The 17,912-nt window shown below is 47.6% G+C and overlaps 1 protein-coding gene across 1 annotated transcript in view; it reads right to left on the reverse strand.

The window, feature by feature from the left end:
* Positions 1-205: 205 nt before the first annotated feature.
* Positions 206-17,912, reverse strand: part of UBN2 (ubinuclein 2) — a 655,942-nt gene continuing 638,235 nt past the window's right edge. The window contains exon 17 of the mRNA XM_082266188.1: positions 206-706. Within this exon, the coding sequence (XP_082122314.1) occupies positions 657-706 (50 nt within the window). The 3' untranslated portion in view covers positions 206-656. The remainder of the gene's footprint in view (positions 707-17,912) is intronic.

Raw genomic sequence — 17,912 nt, forward strand, 5'->3', positions numbered from 1 at the left:
AGCCTAGCTACCCACTTAAATACACATCAATTTTTTTTTCTATTTGCCTCATGTTAAGCTACTTTCTCTTAAGGACCGCATGCCAACAACGGTAAGAGACTTAAAATACACAGTGTTCTAGAGTTAAACAAGCAACCTTATGTCATTTATATAAAAGAACCCAAGTGTAAAAAAAGTATAATGTGAAATTTCCATTAAAGTTAATTATTACTTATTTCAATAGATAATCTACAGCCAGGATTAGGGGAGAGTGAATTTCTGCATTTTATTGATTAATAATTGTCAACAGGCTTATTCTGAAATCCTAAGTAAAATAGAATGGAATGCAAATGTATCCATTTCATGATTAAGTTTTCTTTGTGGTGTAGGCAACAAAAATAAATATAAAAAGTCATCTAGCCCAGTGATTTCATGTTACAGAAAGAATCCTCTTCATCAGTTGCTCTAAAACAAATCCTGTGTTACTGTGTAGCACCAACTTAACGCCACCTTTTCTTGCTTCAATCAAGTATTCATTCTGCTTTCCACAGTGCTTGGGATCAGAGTAATGTAAACATAGCAAATGGCAGCTCATTCTGCCAGAAAAGTATTTTCTGATAGCCATTCAGAAAAATAAAACCTAAATTAAATGTCTTTTTAATTCCGTTAGTCACATGTCATGGGTTTTTACGCTGCGGTTTTGAGTCCCCTTTACTTTGACCTCCATCTGGAAAAAAATAAAAATAAATAAAGTAAACATGCATATGTGGCAGCCCCCCTTCCACTCTCTCAAACTGAAAAATAATGAATATTGCATTTTACAAGCTGAACATTGAGGTGAAACTAGGGAGAAGTGGTTGCCACTTGCTTGAAAAGGCATATACAGTAATAAAATATTGTTAAACGTTCAATTTTTTTTTTTTTGCAAGACTTTGGATTTGTGTAGATACTGTTGGGCTCCTTTCACACTAGCATTCACAGAAGGAATTCTGCCACTTAAATCTGCAGACAGAATATTCAGCAGGATGACTTGACAACAGGTTTGCCAGCATCCACTTGACAAACTGCCTTTCAACTTGTGCCATACAAGTTAAAATCCTTTTCTCTGATGTTCATTGACGGACATAGCTCCATATCTTCCTTGACCTTGGGTTATCCTGCTCTCCATAACAGTAAGACTAGGTGGAAACAAACTTGACTAAGCCCATAGGGCAGTCCTAGGGGTATACTCCCACTTCCTGCTATAGGACTTCAGTTTTGTAACAGCAGTGTCAGAAGACTACATAACAACTCAACAGATGAGTGGGTGCTGTGTCCGTCAATGAACATCAAAGAAAAGGATTTTACGGTAAGACAAAAATCGTTCTCTTTCGTTCATTGACAGACACAGCTCTGTGTCTTCTTTGACCCCTGGGGTGTCCCAAAGCAGTGTCTATTTGGGTGGGAGACTCAGCAATACACAATTCCCAAAAGGGCTAAACATAGCATAGAAGGTAAACCAGGAGCTCAACTAGGAACAACTGGAGCACAACCAACCAAGAAAAAATACACCCTTAAGAGGCAGGAGCCTATGCAACAGTAGCTTGCAAAACTTTGCGGCCGAAGGCAGCATCTACAGATGCAAGTACATCCACCCTGTAAATCTTTGTGAATGTGTGTACAGACGACCACATGGGTGCCTTGCACACCTGGACCACCGACGCCTGATGACGGAAGGTCCAGGAGGCACTAAGCGCCCTTGTTGAATGCGCCTAAACAGGGAAATGAGGAACCTGTTACCTGATGAAATAGGCACGCACCACCATCTGCCTGATCCATCTGGATAAGGTTGCAGATGCGGCCTGCCCCTTACGAGATCCATCCGTAAGGACAAGCAAAGAATCCAATTTTCAAACGGACTCAGTCACCGCTAGGTACACCCTGATTGCCTGGACATCCAGGGAATGTAAGGCAATTTCTTTAGGATGTTTCGGCTTAGGGCACAAAGAAGGCAACACAATATCTTCATTTAGGTGGAAACCCGAGACAAACTTAAGAAGGAACACCTGACAGGGTTGGAACACCACTTTGTCCCTGTGAACCACCACGTAAGGTGACTGACAGGACTACGCAGCCAACTCCGACACCCTACGTGCAGAAGTAATAGCCCCCAAGAAGGCCACCTTCTGAGACAGAGTGAGCAGAGTAAGTTCACAAATATTTTCAAAAAGAGGTTTCTGAAGTACCGACGGTACCAAAATGAGATCCCACGGAGGTAGCAGGGACCGCACCAGAACTCCCTGCACAAAACTGCGAACCAAGGAATTTGTAGGCAAAGAGTTGGAAAAAAAATGCCAAGGTGGAAATCTTGACCTTGATGGTGCCAAGAGCTAAACACGGATCTACACCTGGTTGTAGAAACTCCGGCAAACGGGACACAGAAAATGCACAGTGAGAAACGCCCCCAGACTCACACCAAGTAATGTACGCCCTCAAAACTCGATGATAGATCTTCCTTGAAGTAGAGTTTCTAGCTTTTAACAGTGTAGGAATCACCAAATCCGACAGCCCCTCACCTGGCTTTCAATAGCCATACCATTAAAGCCAGCGACTGTAAAGCAGGATGGAAGATCGGTCCTTGAGACAAGAGATCTTCCCTCAGAGGAAGTCTCCAAGGAGCGTCAGCTACCAGCCTTACTAGGCCTGCATACCAAGACCGCCGAGGCCAGTCTGGAGCCACCAGAATTATTGGAATCCCTTCCACCTCGATCCCACGCAGCAGTCTTGGCAGAAGTTGTAGTGGAGGAAAAGAGTAAATCAGATGATACTGACCCCAGGGGGCCACCAGAGCATTGGCGACAACGGCAAGAGGATCCCGAAAACCTTGCCACAAACCTCTGAACCTTCCGGTTGAAACAAGAGGCCAACCGGTCCACATTGGGAGTCCCCCACCAGAGACACAGTTGTTGAAACACTTCCTGGGTGAAGAGACCATTCGCCCAGACTCAGGGCCTGCTGACTAAGGTAGTCTGCCTGCCAATTTTCCACCCCTGGAATGTGCATAGCAGAGAGGGCTGGAACAAATCGCTCTGCTCACATTAGAACCCTGGCCACTTCTTTGGCCACAAGGGTACTCTTTGTGCCCCCTTGATGATTGACGTGCCACAGCCGCGATGTTGTTCAATTGAACCTTACCGGACACCCCCGTAGATGACTGTCCAATGTCCACAGGCAATGCCTGATCGCCCGAATTTCCAGGATGTTGATTGGCAGACCTGACTCCTCCCAAGACCAAACTTCTGGGCTGATTCTGTGCCAAAGACGCCTCCCCTTTCAGATAAGCTGGCGTCCATGGAGACCACCGTCCAGTACAGGGGAAGAAAAGATTTCCTCTGCAGAAGCGCCGGGGAGTGAAGCCACCACAACAAGGCGCCACTCGTACTCCGGTTTAACCAGATCAGATTGTCCAGGGACCGATGATTCTTGTACCATTTGGCCAGAATCTACCTTTGCAGAGGTCTGGTGGGGAACTGAGCAAATGGAACTGCCTCGAAAGTGGAGACCATCAAACCCAGCACTTACATGCAAGTCCTGAGAGATGACCAGCAGTCAGACAACAGGAGCCAAATTGCATGCTGCAATTTTTGCAGTTTCTGACCAACCCGGGGAGAGGCTCGCGTCCACCCAAAAACTTCCCAGAGGAGAGAGGGGACACTACTCACCACACCCTTGGAACTGGACGGGCACCACTCCGGGCAGATCACCTCCCCATCTTGGAATGGGGGTGTTGTGGGCCAGAGGTACGCTGCAACTCAGGTTGCCACCCAGTCTTGTGCGTCCTCGCGAGGCGTTTCACTCGCCGGCCACCCCCCGTCAAGAAGTGGGGCTATGTCGTGGCCAACCTAGCATGGAGCCAACCTCGCTGCTCGCTGGCCAGATTGATGCCAGTGCGTCAACCAGTCCGGCAGTTGATTGCAGTTCTCACTGGAACAGACTTGATTGAAGAAAGAGAACAAAAGGAAAAAAAAGCTAGGACCAAAGATCCCAGCAAGTCGGGAAACTAGGTCCTTACTCCTGACAAGGCAGAAAAAAACTGAAGTCCTATAGCAGGAAGTGGGAGTATACCCCCTAGGACTGCTCTATGGGTGTAGTCAAATTTGTCCTACTCCTATAGAGAGCAGCATAACCCAACAGTCAAAGAAGATATGGAGCTGTGTCCGTCAATGAAGGAAAGAGAAAATGACGAAGAGCATGTATTTCCTGTGAGAAGTACCACCTCCAGGAAGAGAGAATCTGCCAGAAAGATGGCAGTGGGATCTTAATAAATAGAAAAGCTGGTCCAGCAACACCAAAGCACTACATAACTGATCTTGTGGAACAACGAATAGGGAATCCAGACACAGCCAGGGCTGCACACAACATAGAGACTAGGTTAGACCAAGAAACTGCCATGGCTCTGGACCTTGAAAACATATAAATAAAATAACTGCAGTAAATTCCCAAACTGAGACCACTGACATGAAGTAAAAATATAAAAAGGTCTTTATTAAAAACATTATATATATAATAAATAAAATGTGAAAGAGCGCGTATATAGTATCTTACATTTTTTATAAATATTTTATTATATCTTTTCATGATAAGTCGAAGTGAAGTCGGGCCACATGAAAATGGCCTGTTGGATTTGGCCCGTGGGCCTTGTGTTTGACACGTGTTCTTAGCGGTTAGAAACCAGCTGAAAGACTCGTGATTCTTTGTTGCAATCTTTGAGGTACTGGGCCAATTTTGACACTTCTCACATACATGTTAAAATCAGTATTTTTTTGCTAGAAAACTACATAGTGCCCCCAAACACATACAGTAGCTCCCAAAAGTGAGTACATCCCTCACATTTTTTAAAATATTTTATTATATCTTTTCATTTGACAACACTGAAGAAATGATACTTTGCTACAATGTAAAGTAGTGAGTGTACAGCTTGTATAACAGTGTAAATTTGCTGTCCCCTCAAAATAACTAAACACACAGCCATTAATGTCTAAACCGCAGGCAACAAAAGTCCAAATTGGGCCCAATTAGCCATTTTCCCTCCCCGGTGTCATGTGACTCATTAGTACAAGGTCTCAGGTGTGAATAGGGAGCAGGTGTGTTAAATTTGGTGTCATCGCGCTCACTCTCTCATACTGGTCACTGGAAGTTCAAAATGGCACCCCATGGGAAAGAACCCTCTGAGGATCTGAAAAAAAATGAATTTTTGTAAAATCTTACCGTAAAATTCCTTACAGTCTTCACCAATGGGTATTGACCTCTTATCCACAGAAGCAAGCTAGACATAAGACTTGTTAAAACAAAGCAATTTACATAGACGCACCTGTAGGGGGCTGTCCCTTTGGTTCAATACCCCCCTGCTATCAGCCTTCCCAACTCAGTTTGGTAGCAAGCAGTTAGAGTCCAGAAAAAAACCCAAAAGAGGGGCGGTGACTGTCCGAGGACTCAGAGAAAGGAATTTTACAGTAAGATTTTACAAAAATTCAGTTATCTCTTACGTCCTCTGACAGTCGCCGCCCACTCATACAGTCTTCACCAATGGGATGTCCCAAAGCAGTGTAGACATGAGGGGTGGGAAGCGCAACCGTCACAAAGGCAATGCAGCACCCAGGTCAGAGAAAGGAACCTTATCTGAACAGAAAGGTAAACCCTCTAGGTAACAAAAAAGCTCAACTGGAGCAACAACCCAGGAAAGCAAATAAACAAGGGGAAAACAACCCCAACAGTCAGGGACCGGCAAAGCCAGGGCCCCCTCAAGGTACTGCCGCACACAGAACTTTGCGGCCAAAGGAGGCATCTGCTGATGCCAGAACATCAAGTTTGTAAAATTTGGAGAAGGTGTGCACTGACGACCAAGTCGCAGCCTTGCACACCTGGGCCACCGAAGCCTGATGCCGGAAGGCCCATGACGCGCTCACTGCCCTGGTAGAGTGCGCCTTAACAGGGAAGGGCGGTACCCGTTCCTTAATCGAATAGGCCTGTACTATCGTCTGTATGATCCATCTTGAAATCGTTGCCGCAGACGCAGCCGTACCCTTCCGAGGTCCCTCAGGAAGGACAAAAAGGATTCCGCGGATTCCTAAAGGAAACCCTGATCGCCCGGACAACATCCAAGGAATGTAAGGCAAACTCCTTAGGATTCGCACACAGAGAAGGCAAAACAATATCCTCATTAAGGTGAAAATCAGAAACCACCTTAGGAAGGAAAGATTGGTAAGGTCGCAAGACCACCTTATCCTTATGAACCACCAGGTAAGGGGAGCGGCAAGACAGGGCCGCCAACTCCGTCACTCTGCGGGCAGATGTGATCGCCACCAAAAAGGCAACCTTTCGTGACAGCAGAGGCAAAGAAATTTCCCTGATGTTTTCAAAGGGAAGACGTTGCCAAACGGCCAGAACCAAGCTCAAGTCCCAAGGAGGTAAAGGCGCTCTCCGAGGAGGAGCCAAATGACGCACTCCTTGAACAAAGGTGCGTATCAAAGAGTTTGACGCCAAGGGGCGCTGGAAAAGGAAAGCCAGTGCAGATAACTGGCCCTTAATCGTGGTCAACGCAAGGCGCTGGTCCACACCAGTTTGCAGGAAGGAACAACAGCCTCGTACCTGAAAAGGTGCGAGGATGGATGCTCCTGCATTCACACAAGGCAAAATAAACCTTCCAGGTACGGTATTAGATCTTACTGGACGAGGCTTTCCTAGCCTTAAGCAGGGTAGGAATGACCTCCGACGAGAGACCCCTGTCTCTCAGGACCTGGCTTTCAACATCCATGCCGTTAAAGCCAGCGACTGTAAAGCAGTATGGAAGATCGGCCCCTGAGACAGCAGATTGTTCTGTAATGGGAGCCGCCATGGAGGCTCGACGACCAGTTGTATGATGTCCGCGTACCAAGACCGGCGTGGCCAGTCCAGGGCCACCAGAATCACCAACTTAGGTTCCGAGACCAACTTGCAAAGGAACCTGGACACCACCAGCGCATCTGAGGCGTCTGCCAGGGGATCGCGCGTTCTTGCCACGAACTTTCCCACCTTGTTGTTTAGCCGAGATGCGAACAGATCCACATCTGGAGTTCCCCATCTCGCACACAGCATCTGAAACACCTCCGGGTGAAGGGACCATTCCCCCTGGTCCAGGGTCTGGCGGCTCCGATAATCGGCCTGCCAGTTCTCCACACCTGGAATGTGAACTGCCGAAATCACCGGGACGTGCGTCCCGGCCCAAGACAGAATGTTGGTCACTTCCCGGGCCGCCCGGGCACTCCTGGTGCCCCCTTGGTGATTGATATAAGCCACCGCAGTGGCGTTGTCCGTCTGCACCCGCACAGGGCGGCCCCGAAGTTCAGTCTGATCGCTCGCAGTTCCAATATGTTGATCAGTAGGGAGGATTCCTCCTCCCACCAAGTGCCCTGGGCAGACAGAATGCCCAGAACGCCACCCCAGCCCGACAGGCTGGCATCCGTGGTGATCACCGTCCACAATAGCTGGCGGAAAGATTTGCCTGCTGTCAGAGCCGGGGACTGGAGCTACCAGAAAAGACTCTCCCTGACGTGGCTCAGAGATATCCTCCTTTCCAAGGACTGAGGATGCCTGTCCCATCTGGCCAGGATCTCCGCTTGAAGAGATCTCGTGTGGAACTGTGCAAATGGAATCGCCTCGAAGGCTGACACCATCAACCCCAGGGACCGCATTAAGGCCCGGAGTGACGAGGAGTCCCACAGCGTCCGGAGCTCGTCACACAGGTACAAAACCGCCAGACGCATCTGCTCCACCATTTCCACAGTAGCTGGAGGGGCAGAATCCACCTCCAGAGTGCGTTTGAGCACCTGGGCCCAATCAGCCACAGCCTGGAAGGCCATAACAGAGGCGAAGATGGGCTTTAGTAAGGAACCCGCCACCATATACGCGTGGCGAGTAAGAGATTCCACCCGCCTATCCGTAGGGTCCCTGAACACCGGAGAATCCTCCGAGGGCATGAGAGTGGCCTTGTTTAACCTTGACACTGTGTGATCCACTTTAGAGGACACGGTCCATCGTGAATCCGTAGGAGACGCGAAAGGATAACAGAACTGAAACCGTTTTGGTACCACAAAAGGGCGCTTTAAACTACGCCATTGTTCTTTCACTGTTTCGTGAAACTCAGCGGGACAAGGAAACACCTGTGTCGCTTTTCGGGTTCTGCGAGTCCCAAAGGAAGACTGCTTACCCGGTGGGTTGGGCTCATCCTCTAAACGTAGTGTCTCTTTAACAGGAGCAATGAGCGCAGACACAGTCGTGCGTTCTTTAGCCGCTTCAGGAGAAGGATCATCCTCCTCCTCCATATCAGAATGCAAGGACTGAGATCCCTCAGGGGGTAAACTGTCCAGGGCAACCAGATCAGACTCAGAAGACAATGAAGTCCTAGCTCTTTTCCTAGAATCCCGCTCTGACATCAACAAATCCACCTTGGACGCTAAAGTCGCAAGTGCAGCAGCAAGGGAACGTGAAGATTCAGGAGTACCTGAATCACTCACCAAGGCTGGGGGGAATTTGCAGTCCTGGGACTCCATGAGAAGAGCGCTATCGCTGGCCCTTTAAGACGTGATCGCTGCGACCCACCGCAATGTACTGCAATCAGGATTACACTATGGTACCCTCCTGAGATGGGAAAAGCACTGAAAACAGAAGAATATTCCCCAAAACCAGCAAAAAATAACCCCCAGAAGTGTTACCACGCTGCCAGAAACTATCTCTGCATACAGGAAAGGAAGTGATGCCATCCGCAAGAGGCTGAACAGGAAGCAGTCTAAGGGAAAATGGTTGCCGATGCATCTGAATGGGAGGCTCCGGGAAAATGGTCGCCGAACATGTGCAAAGAAGAACACCTTGCCACACACAAGATGACGCCCGAAGGCGCCAAAAACACTACATAGAGAGCTGCAGAAAGTGCCCACAGTGAGGCCAGAGCAGCTGCCCACACCCAAAATGGCGGACCCATGGCGATACATGCGCCAGAGAGGCCCCCGCAGGGACCGGGAGGGAAGCGAGCCCCGGACACAGACATGAGGGGAGAGCACAGACATCAGCAGACTGTCATCCCCAAACAGAGGACCCACACAGAAGTTACTTACAGCTCCACATGGCGGGGGCATCTCAATATCGTGGGAACCCCCCACCCCAGACGGCGGGGGGGGGGGGGGTTGGCAGCCGAAGTAGGATGCGTCGCACGATCAAAACCGCATGTTGAGGCATCCCGGTGAGGTAGCCACCTCGCAGGCTGTTGCCCCTGAGGACAGGGGCAGGTCGTTGCTAGGCCAGGGCGCACGCATAGCCCGCTAAACGCTCGATGGCGGGCTGGGATTCCATAAGATCCTCTGTCCTGGAGTACAAGGAAGACCAGTCGATTCCCAGCTCCGCAAACGCTGTAGTCTTCCGAAGATCCGACTAACTAAGCGCAGACAAATAAAAAGCTAGTAGTGCAAAGAAAACACTTTTGCAGAAAATAAAAATAATAAAACAGAAGAAAGGCTGAGACATGTAGCCCCAGCACAGGGAAGCCTATCTTACTCCTAACTAGGCAGAAGACAAACTGAGTAGGGAAGGCTGATAGCAGGGGGGTATTGGACCAAAGGGACAGCCCCCTGCAGGTGTGTCTATGTAAATTGCTTTGTTTTAACAAGTCTTATGCCTAGCTTGCTCCTGTGGATAAGAGGTCAATACCAATTGGTGAAGACTGTATGAGTGGGCGGCGACTGTCAGAGGATGTAAGAGAAAAAAAGAATTGCTGCTCTACATAAAGATGGCCTAGGTTATAAGAAGATTGCCAAGACCCTGAAACTGAGCTGCAGCATGGTGGCCAAGACCCTGCAGCGGTTTAACAGGGCAGGTTCCACTCAGAACAGGCCTTGCCATGTTTGACCAAAGAAGTTGAGTGCACGTGCTTAGCGTCATATCCAGAGATGGTCTTTGGGAAATAGACGTATGAGTGCTGTCAGCATTGCTGCAGAGGTTAAAGGGGTGGAGGGTCAGCCTGTCAGTTATTAGACCATACGCTGCACACTGCATCAAATTGGTCTGCATGGCTGTCACCCCAGAAGGAAGCCTATTCTAAAAATGATGCACAAGAAAGCCCGCAAACAATTTGCTGAAGACAAGAAGATTAAGGACATGGATTACTGGAACCATGCCCTGTGGTCTGGTGAGACCAAGATAATTATGTGGTTCAGAGTAGATATCGACCGATTATCGGCAAAGCCGATATATCGAGGGCTGATATGCACTTTCCCCGATATATCGGAATCAGCCTTTGGATTTACCGATATTGCCGTGACCTCATTGCGTATGTTGCGCCATGGGCCTCCGCGCACTGGGTAGCTTCTGGGGCCTTCTTAGGCCTTCTCCCTCAGCCTCGTTACAGTGTGTTTTACCCAGCGCGGCCACATTGGAGTCTGCCCTGCATGCTGTGCACAGTCAGACAGGACAGTGAGTGATCTTCTAGTTCTATCAAAGACCAGTCACGGACACAGTGCACATTGTGCAACACAGCTGTCGCAGCCACCCACCACCCACAGCTGCCCGGTGCCAGCCAGCCACCCAGTCCCACACACCCACAGGCCTACCAGCCAACCACAGGCCCTGCCTGACTGTACCTGCCAGCCACCCACTGACCCTGGGCCTGTACCTGCCAGCCACCCACCACACAGGGTGCTAGCCAGCCAGCCAACCACCAAAGGGTGCCAGCCAGCCAACCACCCACCACAGGGTGCCAGCCAGCCAGTCACCCACCACAGGGTGCCAGCCACCCACCACAGGGTGCCAGCCACCCACTCACCACAGGGTGCCAGCCAGCCAACCACTCATCCCAGGGTGCCAGCGGAACACCCACCACAGGGTGCCAGCCAGCTACCACCAGGTGCCAGCCAGCCACCTACCACGTGCCAGCCAGCCACCTACCACAGGGTGCCAGCCACCCACCACAGGGTACCAGCCAGCCACCCACCCACCACAGGGTGCCAGCCAGCCACCCACCACAGGGTGCTAGCCAGCCACCCATCACAGGGTGCCAGCCAGCCACCCACCCATCACAGGGTGCCAGCCAGCCACCCACCCATCACAGGGTGCCAAGCAGCCACCCAACCACCACAGGATGCCAGCCAGCCACCCAACCACAGGGTGCCAGCCAGACACCCACCACAGGGTGCCAGCCAGCCAACCACCCACCACAGGGTGCCAGCCAGCCACCCACCACAGGGTGCCAGCCAGCCACCCACCCACCACAGGGTGCAAGCCAGCCAGCCATCCACCACAGGGTGCCAGCCACCCACCACAGAATGGCAGCAAGCCAGTCACCCACCCACCACAGGGTGCCAGCCAGCCACCCACCCATCACAGGGTGCCAGCCAGCCAGCCACCCACCACAGGGTGCCAGCCAGCCACCAAAGGGTGCCAGCCAGACACCCTCCAAAGGGTGCCAGCCAGACACCTTCCAAAGGGTGCCAGCCAGCCATGCACCACAGGGTGCCAGTCACTCATCACTACAGGGTGCCAGCCATCCATTTTGTTTAAGCCTATATTAATGTCTTTTCAAGTTTCAATGGAGATGGATGGAGATAGAAAAATTTAAAGTGTGGTCTGGGACTATTTCTCTTCTCAATCTCCAGGAAAATCGGCAGCACTGTGCAACACTTGCAAAAACAATGTAAGCATGGGATCAATAACTGCAAAAACCAAAAATACGTCAAATCTTTGGGCCCATCTAAGAGTTCATCATGTTGAATTGTATAATGCAGGACAGAAAAAACAAAATGAATCACAAGGTGAAACGTCACTATCCCAGGCAACAATAACAGATATGTTTCAGAAAAAAACATTTGGCTAAAATCTGATGGAAGATCCCAAATGCTGGACAGAATAATCACAGATGATGGTCACTGATAACCAGCAATTTACATTAGTGTCTGACTCTGGATTTAAGCGGTTGGTGTCCATGCTTGAGCCAAGTTACACACTGAAGAGTGACAAATTTTATTGAACTGAAATGCTGCAAAAGATTCACCAAAAGGTCGTTGAGAAAGTAAAGGCTATGCTGAAAACAGAGAATGCTGGCAACTCACTCTCATTCACGACTGACTTCTGGTCAAGACAAACAGAATCGTTAATGAGTCTTACATGCCACTTCAATGACAGCGGATAGACAAGAAGGCATTTGGTGTTGAATACAAAAGTGATGCAAGGATCCTACACTGGGGGGTACATTAGAAAAATGTTTCTAAGCATGCTAGAAGAATGGGGATTCAGCCAAGACTGAGTGATGCTTGTGCTGCGAGACAGCGGAGCGGACATGGTTAAGTGTCAGACATCAGTTTTATGGCACACACCCTCCAACTTGTGGTAAATGATGGTCTGTCAAACCAGAAAGCATTGCTTGACATTATTAGCATGCTGAAGAAGTGCACAGGCCATTTCCACCATTCTTTTCTTGCCAAGCAGCGACTGAGGTGCATTTAGGAAGACCTTGGCCCAAAAACAACTTGATACAGGCTGTTCCAACAGGATGGAACTCAACGCTACACATGTTACAAAGGATGCTGGAGCAGAAGCGAGCTCTCACTATATATTCTGGTGAATATGGACTTGGAGGACATTCTTGTCCTACTGCTGATCAGTGGGACATAGTAGCCAACATTATTGAGACACTCCTACCCATTGAGGAAGTGACACTAGAGGTGAGTCATTATGACTCATATGTGTCCTCTGTCATCCCACGTGTGACAGTGCTGAAGATGCTTCTTCAACGGGAAGGACCCGACACACGTGGCATTAAAGCATGTAGGCAGGCCATGAGGGAACCAAATGGTTTGATAAGTATGAGGAGAATAAAAATGTTGTGCTTGCATGTCTTTTGGATCCTCGATACAAGAACCATCCTTTCTCTTCTGATGATGTATTGGCCAAGGCAAAACAATTGCTAACAGAAGAGATCCAAGTTCAACAGAGGAGAAGGTTCCTCCTGACGAAAAGAAAAGTCAAGAAGAGAAGGTTTCTGATGTGGAAGAGCAGGATGCAGGAGAAAAATGTCCAAAAAGACAACGGACAGAACAGAAAATTAATTGTGGTGAAATAGATGCCATGTTCAGTGTTTTATTGGGGTATCATGCGGAGGATTCATCAGATATGCAATAATGAGCCTGGATGATGAACTATATCTATATTTGAAGGAACCAGTAATTGACAGAAAAAGTGATCCTCTTCAGTGGTGGAAAGAAAATGAGGCACGCTACAAAAGACTTGCTTCTCATGCTAGAAGATACCTTTCTGCTCCTCCTTCCTCGGTACCAAGTGAGCGTGTTTTTATTCAAGTGGCAACAATTTATTAAAAGAAAAGAAGCCGTTTAACTGGTGAACATGCTGAAATGTTATGCTTTCTGCACTATAATATTGTTCTACCTAACTGGGAGTATTGATTTGAAAGTGTAGTAGTAGTGTCTGTCCACCAGTCCACTGAGTCCACTCCAATGCACTGTCTAGCTTTTGTCTAGCTATTTTTCCAGCAGTTTTGCACTGACTGCGCTGCAACAGTGTTGTCACATGAAAATGTGAGGGATGTACTGTTGTGGAAATTTTTTTAGGACTAGTATAGACATTTTTCAGGATGTGTTTTATTTAGTTTGAATTTCGATTCTAAGTAGAGTCTTTCCGCTTTTGGACTGAAATTCGGTATTCAGTGAAGATATCTTGTTGTCTACACTAAATTTCAATTCCGGCCGACCATAATTTTTTGTTTTTGCAGGTTTTCAGTGCCACCATTTTGTTTTTTCACTGAAACCCATGTGGCTGTACCACCATTTTGATTTTGTTCTGTCACCATGTTGCTTTTGTAGTACATTTATATTATAACTAGTTTTGTGTTTTTGTACTGAAAGGAAACTTTTAGTACAACTATTGCGGGGTTTTTTTGTACTGAATTTCAGTTTTAAGAGAGTTATTCCACTTGTAACTGAAATCCGGTATTTAGGGATATTAATATTGATTTGCAGCAGTTTTTGGCAGGAAATCCCGTTTAGAACTGATTCTTTTTACGTGAATTTCAGTGTTTAGGGAAACCAGTCAGTTTTTGTGTTTAATTGTTTTTGTATAGCGTTTTTGTTTGTTTTATACAACTCATTTGTTTTTGGCGGTGGAATTCAGTATTGAGTTTAATCCATTTTTACACTTGATTTAATTTTCCGGGTAGAATCATTTTAATTTTGTGCTGGTTTGTGGAGATAGAACTTTCTGTGCTGGAATTTTGGTTTTCGGTAGAGACATTGTAAATTCTGTGATTGGACGGTAACTGGCATCCCCAATAGTTGCTGTTACATCTAGAAACAGATAAAAGTCACAAAGGTTTGTATACGGGAGGATTTCATGGTACTCTTGGGCTTGTCTGGCAATACGGAGTAGGTTAAAGCAGAGTTCCGGGCACGAAAACGTTTTTTCAATAGACATACCCCCGGGACAGTCAGGGCTAGTACATTCCACAATGGCTAGCCTCTGATCTGTCCCAGTTCACACTTACCTGCAAGAAGAAATACTCGCTTATAAAATTTCTTCTCCAGCGTTGCCATCTCTCTTGTGGGCAGCTGAAGCCGGCGCGATCCTCTTACGTGTCTTCTTCTCCCAGAATGCGCCTGTACCGGCCCCTCTCGTTACTTCCGATGCGGCGCCGCATTCCCTGCTAAACAGCTTCTGGGCATGCCCAGAAGCTGTGGAGGAATGCGGCGTCGCCCCGGAAGTGACGAGCGGGGCCGATGCCGTCGCATTGATTCCTGGGAGCGATGACGTTCAGCTCCCAGGAATCATCGCAAAGGAGGAAGTGACGGCGGAGCCGCGGCACAGAGGGAGGAAGTGAAGAAGAGGTGGGTATTTTCTATCTACAATTACAAGGTGAGTAAAAAAAAAAAAAAATATACCTAACTATCCAATTCCTTTTCAGGTGAAGAAGATCCAGCGGATGGGCACAAAATCGATTAGGTTTTAAAAGGAACGTGTGTACTTTGGGCCGAACCGAGTGAAATGGGAGATTGCGACTGTAACGGATCTTAGTACCCCAGGTGGGCACATCCGCCGGACCTGTGTCTCCTGTCCTCCAAACGCACCCACAGCCTGCGGAGAAGCCATACCCAGCCCTTAACCCCTCAATCACGAGACAATCCACACAGGTGTTGAGGGTTCAACATGCAGAGCTTAAACTGTTTATTAAATTACAAGCCATACAGTTTTACACACAGTTAGGGACACTCCCCTTAGCCTTGCCAAAGGGGGGAAGGGGACAAGGAACAAACAATGGGAACTGAACATTTGTACATTGAAACAGGCTACAGATAACCTAATGAGCTTATGGTAAACAGGCAGTCTCTCAATACACACCCCCTGCGGAGAGATGTCTCCAGTCCAGACCATTGTCTATGTGTCATGAATCCACACAATTAGACACAGAAACAGGAGGGGGGGGATGGGGGGAGAAGGGCTGTAGCATTACATTACATTTACTCAATGCCAGCATGTCCCCAGGTCTCCAGTATCTTCTGGCCCATAGTCTGTCGGTAGGAGGCTTGCGCACAGTCCCCTCCAAATCACACAGTGACAGTGGGTTCTGTCACAGCGACACGTCTGTTTTAGGATACGAGTAGATTCTAAACCCACCCATGTATGGCCGTGAAAAATAATTGGAGTTGGGGAGTGTGGTCACTAAGGTGCTGTAAACATACCACCGGGTTGTAGTTTCTAGCTGACCAGCGTATGGTCGTGTTAAATAATCAGAGTCTGGAAGAAAGCCGATACCAAGAGAATAATCACCAGGCAGTACCACTCTTAAAAGGTTGGTGAAAGGTTTCCCAGGACGCAGGGCCACTGTATTAAAAGCCGAGTCTTCATGGACAATGGGCCGTCCATGTTTGGGAGGGAAAAAGAGCCCCCCCCCCCGACAAACAGCTTTGCAGTCCATGAAATCTGGGTTTGGGGCTCGGGCCATGAGATTCCTTAAAGAGTGGCACAAATGGTCCAAGGGAACAGCTTGGTGCATTCCCCTGGAAGACACCTTTGATACCTGGAGATGGGGGAAACGCCTCTCCAAGTTTAGAACCAGGCTCTAGGCAACAAAGATGATGGATATAGCACAATTGTGTATTCAAAGGCAGTTTCAATCCAGAAGAACCGTATTATGTATACTTGGCACGAGGGGATAGCCGAGTCTGGGTGATCCTGTAAGGGAGCGGAGGAAGCTCTCTCTGGGCTAACTCCGCTGTAACTACCACTGCCTCTCCTGAATCTCCTATTATCGATGATTCCACTATCGCTACTCCTCTTTCTCCAGCTTCTTCATCTAACTGCACAAACATTGATTTTACTAATAATTCATCTCCTCACACTGTCTCTCTCCCGCAAAGAATAGTTAGCTAAAGCAAGAAAGACGTCAGTTTATGGAGCAACTGAAAGAGGTAAAAATGGAGGTGGCTTAATTTACGCAGATACCACACTGGGGTGCACCAGTCTTTTGGCAATAACCCTTATAGGGTTTGAATGCGTGGTACGTGTTTTTCTGGTTAATATTTTTTGGCATAAATTAAGATTTAACTATTGCCCTCAGAGATTTGGCCTTAGTATATGGGACATTATTGGGGACCTTGATGTATTTTTGTGGTTTCAGGGATAAGCCTTTATGATTTGGTACATTTTTTAAGTCAGGTGGAAAATAAATTCCAAATTCTTTTAGTAGCTTGTATAGTTGTTAGCCCACCTAAAAGAGCGTTGCTGGGTAAAGCCTAAACTAGCAACTGAAACTATTTTTTTTTTTTACCCAAGTGTTGTCATTAACATGATAATGTCAAGGGAGGGGGATTGCTAGCACTCCCACCCATAGGTGTAAAGAAAAAAGGAACTGATTTGTCAACATTGTGAGTGTAATTCATGCAATGTTTGGGGTTTCCCTTATGGTTTTTCATTTTGTTTTTATCAGGTTAAATTGGCAACATATTTAATTGATTAAACAGACTGCGTGCTCCTTGCTTTTCCTGATAAAGGTAGAAGAAAAAACAGAAGTGTGGAAAAAGCATTCAGTCTGGTTTCTGCTTTTTAGTAATAAAACATAACATTTCAGAAGGATCTTTGGTTAAATAAATAAGTGTTTTTGAAACACGCTGCCAGTGGCTAAAAAGACAGCTAAAGGCCAGGAAACAACATACCGATTGGTACATGATTTAAGTGCTCTGAACAAGATCTTCTGCAAAGAGAAGATTACAGTGCACATCTCAGGGTACCCGACATCTAACCACCCTCAGAGTGGAGACCCTGAAAGACATCCAGAGACCTTGGAACACTTGGCAATTGAGAGCCATTCTCCTACTTGTCAATTACTGCAGATACTGGGTCCCTAATATATCATCTAAACTAGGACCCCTTTACGAAATATCACAAACACCTTTCTGCTGCAAGATTAACTAAGTACGAAGTGGCTCTCCTAATGCCTACTAACCTGACTCTAAGGCGATGCACCATTTTGAACATGGCATCTCTTTTTCCTGTTATTAAGGCGGAAGAGGGGGAGAGATAATGGTGAAAAAAATTGATTTTTGTACTTACCGTAAAACCCTTTTCTCTAAAGTTCATTGACAGACGCAGCTTCATTCCTTCTCTAGCCATTGGGCTATGCGCCCCCCATCAGGAACAGGATACTAGGTAGGAAAAAGTTTTCACCACGCCTATGGGGCTGTCCCTGCAGGCATAACCCCACACACTCTGCTACAGCCCTTAGTTTCGTTGCAAGCAGTGTTTAGAAGACAACAACCCATTCCACTCATAATTAGAGTGGCAGGTGCTGCGTCTGTCAATGAACTTCAGATAAAAGGATTTTATGGTAAGTACAAAAGTCCAGTTTTCTTTATTGTTAATTAACAGAC

Source organism: Pelophylax lessonae, assembly GCF_965119305.1.
Source record: "Pelophylax lessonae genome assembly, chromosome: 8".
In the NCBI taxonomy this organism is placed as follows: Eukaryota; Metazoa; Chordata; class Amphibia; order Anura; family Ranidae; genus Pelophylax; species Pelophylax lessonae.